Raw genomic sequence first — 8,534 nt, forward strand, 5'->3', positions numbered from 1 at the left:
AGGTGGGGATGGCGGCCCCCGGCGGGCTGGGCCGCTGCGTGGTCGCCTTCTGGCTGGCGCTCGCCTTCGACGCGCTGGGCTTGGCCGTGCTGCTGAGCGGGGTCTTCGCCGACGTCTTCTTCTCGGACCTGCTCATCTACGCGGGCAGCATCGGCATCTTCCTCAGCCTCATCTGGTGGGTCTTCTGGTACGCGGGCAACCAGGAGGTGCCGCCGGCCGAGCTGCGCGACGACGTGGGGCTGGCGCCGCCCAAGGACGGCGGGGACACGCTGCTGCGGAGGCTGGCGCGGGGGCTCAGCCGGCGCTTCTCCTCCGGGCCCCGCCCGGCCCCGGCCGTGGAGCTGCAGCCCGCCCGCAGCCCGCCCGTCTGAGCCGCGCCGCAGGTGAGCGGGACGGGACGGGACGGGACGGGAGCCGCGGGACAGCCGCCCGGGCGGGGATGAGCTGACTCACTCGGTTGGTGGCACCTGCGGGCCCCGCCCGGCCCGCTCTAGCACCTGGCAACCACGTAGCTGCAAACCAGCACCAGTGGCCGACTAGCAACAAAATAGGCTGCAGCTAAGTCGCTTGTTTCCAGCTCCCACCCCTCTGTCTGAGCTGTCTGCTCCAGTAACCGGCAAAGATGCCCGAAAGCCGAGATCCTTCAGGCCTTCTGCTGCTTGAGGCTGGGCTGGTAAACCAGGGCTAAGGGCAGCTGGGTTGGCATCTGCTTGGAGCTGGTGCTTCACATCTTAAAAGCGTTGGCGCTCTATTGTACAGCCTGCTAGGCACTGTACAAACGCTGCCCCAGATCGCTGGTAGAGACCTACCGGTGAGATGATGCAGTTCCAACCTGTCCCATGTGCCGGCTTGAGTATCTGCTATAGAAACAGGACGGTACCCCAAAGGGACTGAACACATTAGCCATGATGATCGTAGGGGGTGAGATGTCTAGTGACCTGGAGTGTTTCTGTGCTGCAGAATACAAAATTGAAAAGGTGACTTTGAATAAGGCATCTGCTTCTTGCAGTAGGCCCAGAGGCACAATTGCAGCCAAGAGTTTACAAGCTGTAAATAAGTGGTAGTCCATTATTTCTCACTAGGAGCCTTTAATAACTTCTACAGGAGCTTACTACTATATGCAATGGATAAAGTAGTTGCAAGTGCTCACGTGATTTAGCAGCTCAACTTTCACTTCCAAAAGTCACCTTTCAAGCCCTGATAAAAAATGTTGTCCAATGCTAACGAAGTGTGTGTGACCATGGAAATCTGTCATTTGCTGAATAAAATGTTACTTCAGAAAAACTAACATACTTTGTTGTGACACGGGCAACTACAGCACAGACTGTTGAGCTTCTTAAAGCCTCAGCATGGTATGTTTGAGATTAATTTCTTTATTGTTTTGAGAGGTATGTTCTCCCCTCTCAGGGAGAACGAGAAAGAGAAACAAGAAAAAGTTCTTGTTTGCTAAAAATGCTGTTGCTATTCTCCTTGCACTTGCATTCACAGATTACAAGAGGATATTTTGTAGGTACTGAGATACTGTACAGGGAACTCATGCTAGTTTATGCAACACCTGTACAAGGAAGGGAGCTGCAAAAGGTTACCTGGTTTCATTTAGTTTATCATTAACTACCACTGTAATTAAGACCTTTCATTACCAAATGCCTTGTTTTTTCTGGTTCTGGTTCTGGCTAACATTTAAACTTTGTCCCAAACTGAAATTATTAGACTTATAGATACCTTTTTAGCTAATAACTACATTTCTGAGATCATTAGATTTGTCCTTACAGTACAGAAATGAAAGGGAACTTTTAAAGAACTTTGACTAAGTTGTTGTTGTTATCGTCTAGCACCAAACCTAGAGTCTTCAAACAGCACAATATCTGATCTGACAGACTTTGGCTGAGATGATCAAGGGATCCATCAGAGTGCAGTCGAAAATGGTTTAGAAATACTTATACTGGCCTAAAATAACTAAGTGCTACATTTGGAAATAAGTTGCCTTTCAATAGCATGAGTGTGGCTGTTCGTTATTTATTTATTTTTTCTCCTCAGGATTCACAGAAGATGAGACATGACATTACTGCCATTCAGGAGGGGAAAAAATGATGCGGATTATGCAAAGAAGATTCCCTATACTAGATTAGGATTCTTCCATTATGGAATCTGAAAGAGGCATACCACGCCACCTCTGCTACACTTTTCCATATTGGACTGGAGAACTTGCTTTATAATTACCAGTAACCACGTGAAACACATCCCTCTCTCACCAGTTTGCAAAATCGCATGCAACTCATTTGAAAACAAAGTGGGTAACGCTTCTTAACTTGTTTATGCAATGTTTTTAATAGAAAAGGAATGGCAGAACTTAATGTAGAAACACCTTTTTTAAATACCTAAAATATTTGGGTGCCAAGTTGTTATAGTATGTAACCAAAGTACATAAATGAAATTACTGTGAACTTTACTATGGCAGTGCAATACATTTAGAAGGGTGGTTTTAAGGTCCCTTTTGAAATAACTGATGCAGAAGTATAAAGAGAAAATATTTGTGTACTATTATAAATACACAATTTGTGATTTATTTGGTAAGGTGTAATCACTGATATCTAAATAAGCTCCTTTTCAAGATCTTTCAAACTTTGTATTTTAAATCTTGTTTGAAGATGGACAACACTAATTAGTGTCCTAACCATATTTCTTTTTACCTGAGATAATAGGAACAATTTATCATGAAGTAACAGTATGAAATGGAGAGGAATTCTCATCATGTAATATATTCCAGGAAACATTGTCCCAATGTTGTATTATTCCAAAAACTGCAAACTAAATCTAACTCAGAGAAATGTGTCAGGTAATACTTTACCAGCTCATAAGGAGGTAAAAACTAAATTGTAGCTAAGGGTATCTGAAAACCCTACACATTGACAGCCCTGCCTATTGTGAAGTCCCTACTTGTATTTTCCTTGTTGACTGCAATTTATTTATATCGTTGGCAAATAAGGGTGTGTCTTTTACCTGCACTGCGCTGCTTTATCATTAATTTCTGGCTGCCACATCTAAGTTGTGTATTTGGATCACAGCAAACCATTCTTGGTCCATCAAACCTCTAGGGCGACCCAAAAATGTTTTCCTGTGAAGTAGCAGGAGGAAACTGAAATACATTCCAAGAAAGTGTCCTGATGTGCATTGTTCCAAAAACTGCAGATTAACCTTCCTGTAAACTGTGTTGTTTCCTCTCTTGTTCTGCCTTCTTCAAATTATTTGCAAGAATTTTGCTTTTATTCCACATTCCTGAAGAGAACTTGCTTCCTTTCCTTCTTTTGCAACCAGTGCCTGAGGTCTGGATTATTCATTTGCAAACTGCAGCTGTAACATGACTATTTTAACATGGCATGTTATCAATCACAGCTTATATAGGTTGATCATTTGATAGGTTCAGTCTTAAATATTTAAATTGTTTAGTATTAGATAATACACAATTTCATGTAGAGAGGTCCCTGATTAACATGCAGCAGGAAACTAAAATAGCTGTAAATATATTATCAATTGTGGTTCATAATGGAGGCCAAAGTCCATCTTATTTCTTGTACAAATATATATATATTTAAATCAGCATCATAAAAGTGCTGTTTGCAGTTCTATAGTTGAATTCAGCTTTGCTTTTACATTTGTAGAATATAGCTTTTCTTCTCCCAAAACGATTACAATTCAAGAACCAAGTAGGTCTTCTAAGAATTCAGAAATAAACTTGCTAACTAACTTGACTCAAAATATTTGGTACTTACTAGGGACAGAAATAGTCTGACAATCTCATACTGAAATAGAACTTATCAGTGCGAAATATTAAGTAGTGGCTACATTTAAAAAGGATTTTAAGTTAACGAGCAGTTTTCATAGGAAGTTCTATAAAAACCTGCCCCCTCTCATGGTTCACAATGGTGATCAAGCCAACACATCTGCAGCTCTAATAGCCATTTCAAGGAAGGTCTCTACAAACCTGTCTCCTATTATTTAAGGCTACAAAAAGGATAAGTCCTCTTCCATACATACAATTATTCTGTCTCCTGAAAGCTTTGGAAACCCTACTATTTTCAGGGCAGCTTGACTCAAACGCTTTCAAGATGACCCCCAAATGCCGTCATTCCCTGAAAGAGAGCAACTCGATACGCTTCTCCAAAGAAGGCTGTTTTATACAATATCTGTTGAACAGATTTTAGATAGAAAAGGCCAATAAAAATGATCATAAATCTTAAATTATTATATTCAAAAGTTACTAGCTGTGTTAGATCTTATCAACAGAGATGATGAAAGGGAAATAAATGGGTGTAAAAAGATACATAGCTTAAGAGATGGGGAAACTGGTGAATGGGCCCTAAAGAGTAAATAAATAAAGGTATAAATTTCACAAATAGTTAAAAGAAATCATGTGACAGTCTCTTCAAGTTTGTTTTGTTGTTTATATACAGGAAAGTTCCTTCATTTAAAAAAGAAAACAGACAAAAAACAATGTTAACATTCAGAGAATACTTCAGTAACTTAGGCTAAAAGGCATCACAGGAAGGTCAGTGTTATCTCCAGACCAAGTGCCAGAAGCTCAGAAAAATTCAGCATCAAATTTACATGTAAAAGAAAACTAAACACATTCAAGGTATGGAACTATCAAGGGCATCCAAGTAACCTTAACTTTACGTTACAGTAATCTAGTGAGGAAGGGTGGAGGAGGGGAAGAAAACTAGTGTGCATTTTAAATATTTCTTAATCTAATCTAGGATCAAAAACACTATTAGGAACTACTCCTAACTGTACAGTTATTGCATGGTGTCTACTAGGCAAAGGTCGTTCAGGTGCTTTACCTATACATTTCTTTGGTTGACATTTACTTTGGTTTGGTTTAATTTAGTTTAATTATTTATTCTGTAAAACTTAGAGCCCCCCTAAAATGTATTTTATCTTCATGACTGATGTATGTTCTCAATTTTAAACGACATTTTAATGTAGCTTTTGTTTGGGAATTTATAGACATTTGTCTATTTTTAAATTAGTGTTCAATTTTGTAGTCTTTATATATTGTTGAAAAAAATTGTGCATATGGAAGTATAATTTTCTGTGCTGAAAATTATACTAAAGAGTTAACCATTTGACTTCCAAGACATTTTTGGTCACTGTGGAAAGAAAATAAGGTTTTATGCCATTGCCTGACTGAATTTACAGGACTCCTGTAAACATTAGTTGGAAGATATTTCACAACTGCACAGGAGGCCCATTTTCCTGGACCTTGGTCTGAAATCACTTAAATCTGATGACTTTCTAGGTGTTCTCCAAAGATGTTGGATTGGCACTTCTCTCACATGGAGAAAGATGAAGATGCCTTCTCAAACAGTGAAGAGAAGCAGAGTTCCTATGGAGCTAATTTTAACTGTATATACCCACGGTTGCCAAACTGCAGCTCACGAGCTTGCAGCTACCATGTCTTGCCAACACGGTACTTGCAGCTCTCCAGAAATTGGCCATTCACTTCTCCTCGTGGCAGCTCCCGGGCACAGCGCAGCCTGGCACCTCCCACTGCTGCGGCTTTCCCAGTGGGGAGTGTGCCCCAAGCCTGCCCTCCTCCCTCTTTCTCTCCCTCTGGGACTGCTGGCTCAGGCACCAGGGCTGACTGGGCTGCAGCCACGCTGCTTACCCTGGGGCATGCTCCCCGTGGGGAAAGCCAGAGCAGTTCAGCCATACTGGGTGGTCACCTCCATTCTGGGTCACTTAGCCCCTCCGCTATCTGGGTCTTAAACTTTGGATGTGGCTCCCAGAGTGAGTACCTCTGGCCACCCCTGGTACAGACTGTACAATTAGCTTACTTGGATAGCCATCTTATTTTAAATAAAAATAATTCTCTGGCTATGTTAATGTGTTATCTCTATGAAATATTCTATCTACCCATTACTGCTAATGTGTATCATCTCTTCCCCACCACTATGGCTCAGTTAATAAATATACATTTGGGTGTTTGCAGCTCTCACCTGCTGCACTGTATAATGAGATTTCAGTCAGATATTACTAGTTATCTATTTTTCCCCTTAATTTTGTGTGCTTTCCCCTATAAAAGGAGGTCCTAAATACCCTCCCCTGCAATAGTGTTTCATACCACTTTTTTCACGATCACTACAATAATTTAAAGTAGGTCCATGGAGAAAAAAATAAAGTGTTAGTTAGGATGGACTGAAATAATGTAAAATAGTTCAGTAACATGTTAAAACTTACGCCATCAGAGAGAACTTTAAATTGCAGTTCATATTTGTTTTGCAAATTCTGAATTACGGAACTTGTTATCTGCCAGGACAGATCACATAGTAGTCAAACATCTCTTCAGTATTAAATCTTACTGCTTCTCTTTGCTTCTTGTAACTCTTGTTGTTTTTAATGATACTTGATATTGGAATAATAACCCAACATGGCTAGCACCTTAAATCAGGGAATTGGATGGTTAAAATAAAATGCATATTTAAAACTATGTTTTTCAGACAATCTAGCCATAGGGTACAAGCACAAACGGTTGTCATAATTTAAAAGCTGCCTTGTATTTTAGTTTAGGAAACTGAATCCAGTAAAAAATAGTTTTAATAGTCAACAGGATATTTTAAAAGAGTTTGCAACAAAGAAAGATAATCTTCAAAGGAGTTGACTAGTTATGGTCCATAAAAAATAAGTTTGCCTCCATAGTCAACAAAAAATTAATAGCTTGATTATTTTGAAATGTAGGACTTTCATAAAGCTTGCATTCTGTAACTTAGTACTGTATAGGCAAGAACCTTTACATTCAAAGATACCCGTTTGCAACTTCTATGCAAGTATTTTAGACTTTCTGTGGAGGCAGCAAGAAATTGATTCAGAATGACCAATAATGCTGCAAGTTCAACTATGTTTTATTTCTTCCAGTTTGCTTGTCACAAAGTATTGGTAGTTGAGTAACCTATAGTGGTGCTAAAAATGGCATGGCAGGATAAAAGGAGCTACATGGAAGCTGCTACAGCCTTCTCTTTATTGTTAGAAACTAGCTTCTCAACTGTTCCCAAAAAGCCACACAGCTTCATGCTAGCGTGACAGGCTCATGATTGAAATCACTTCTTTTATCAAAGTATCAGTGTACTGGCACTGCAAACTTTGCCCCACTGCCCTTACAATTCCTTACGTGTGATCGTTCTAGAAGGACCAAAGGTCAAGGTGTTAGCTCCATCGTTCTGACAGCTACCCATGGCAGAACGCACAGTATCATGTTTAGAACGTGGTCGCTCCCAACCTAATTGCAGAACGATTCCATGTTACAGCAAAGACAAACCCTAAAATGAAGCGATGAGAAACCCATGGGAAACAGTTAAGGAACTCAGCTTGATTCTGTCTACAAGATGTTGTAAAAACAGCCATCAACCATATTGTAACAATTTCCTTGCAATACAGTAGTTTATCTATTCTGGGGTGGGGAATTATTTCAGGCGGAGGGCTGCTTACTGAGTTTTGGCAAGCCATTGAGGGCTGCCGGACAGACAGCCAGGGGCAAATAAATATTAATTTTCTAAATTTTTAGGAGCCCCATGGGCCGGATAGAATGGCCTGGCAGCCTGCATCCAGGCCACATTTTGCCCACTCCTGATCTATTCAATCTTTCTAACTTTGCTGCAAATAGTCATTACTTCAACTTGTTCTTTTAATATGGACATTTATCCACCAGAAAATGAACTGAGAGCACTAACTTTGTCAGACCACTTCTGACTGCATGTTCTGTACTTTCTTTCAAAACAGACTGCCCCCATACCTGGAGTGTAGTAAGCAAAGATACAATGGACTGAAGAACAAAGCCTATGGCATAATCTAGCAAATTGCTAGAGCTATTTTAGGTGAATTACCTGGAGAATAAGAGTATTATTTGTTCTTTGGGGTTTAAAGGAAATGAACAGCTAGCTTGCCTCTCCAGCAAATTTACTCAGTGATATTTCATCATAAATAGCGGTGTGTTGTTTGAATACTAGAAGTGGGAAAGGCACCAGAATCGCATGGCTTTATATCAGTTGCTGGAATGCTGTAGTATGCCACGCCTGCTCCGGGCAGAAGGCAGGGCAGAGAGAAGCCTTATCTACTAATTCAGAGATGCATTCGCTTTTGTAATCAACAGCTCACTTGATCAGATACTATGAAAGGATTGGCAGGGAGCAGGAGTTCAACTAGGTGTGCTGTAGGTACAAAATGATGCATAGATCTACCAGATCTACACATTGAAGAGCTGCTCAGCACAGCTCACAAAGACCCTCTCACGGACCCTGTGGGACAGTCTTGTGTCTTCAGCTCCCTCTGTGCAGAAATGAAGTTTATTTCCTACCTATGGGGACTTTTTACCATCTTGTACCATCTATACTGTTACCAGAGCCTAATGAAGGGACTTTTGATCCTGAAAGCTTGCAGAAAAAGGACAATTTTCTTGTGATTTACCAGTTGGTCTAATAAAAGGTCTCATTTTGGAACCAATAGTTCTAGTTTTTGTGTACGTCTTAAGTACATTATTTTTT

General features: G+C 40.7%; 1 protein-coding gene and 1 long non-coding RNA gene across 2 annotated transcripts; both read left to right on the forward strand.

Annotated features, from left to right (window-relative positions):
- Positions 1-8: 8 nt before the first annotated feature.
- Positions 9-371, forward strand: TMEM238 (transmembrane protein 238). The gene has a single exon (XM_019540167.1). It carries the CDS (start codon positions 9-11, stop codon positions 369-371), a length of 363 nt encoding a protein of 120 aa, XP_019395712.1.
- A 108-nt stretch (positions 372-479) lies between these two features.
- On the forward strand, positions 480-6,371 carry LOC109313529. Its single transcript, XR_002102075.1, has 2 exons — positions 480-673; positions 2,038-6,371. It is a non-coding gene; the product is annotated as an uncharacterized LOC109313529 (long non-coding RNA).
- The last annotated feature ends 2,163 nt before the right edge of the window (positions 6,372-8,534 follow it).

Source organism: Crocodylus porosus, unplaced genomic scaffold (genome assembly GCF_001723895.1).
Source record: "Crocodylus porosus isolate Cpor-Errol unplaced genomic scaffold, CroPor_comp1, whole genome shotgun sequence".
Taxonomy (NCBI): Eukaryota; Metazoa; Chordata; order Crocodylia; family Crocodylidae; genus Crocodylus; species Crocodylus porosus.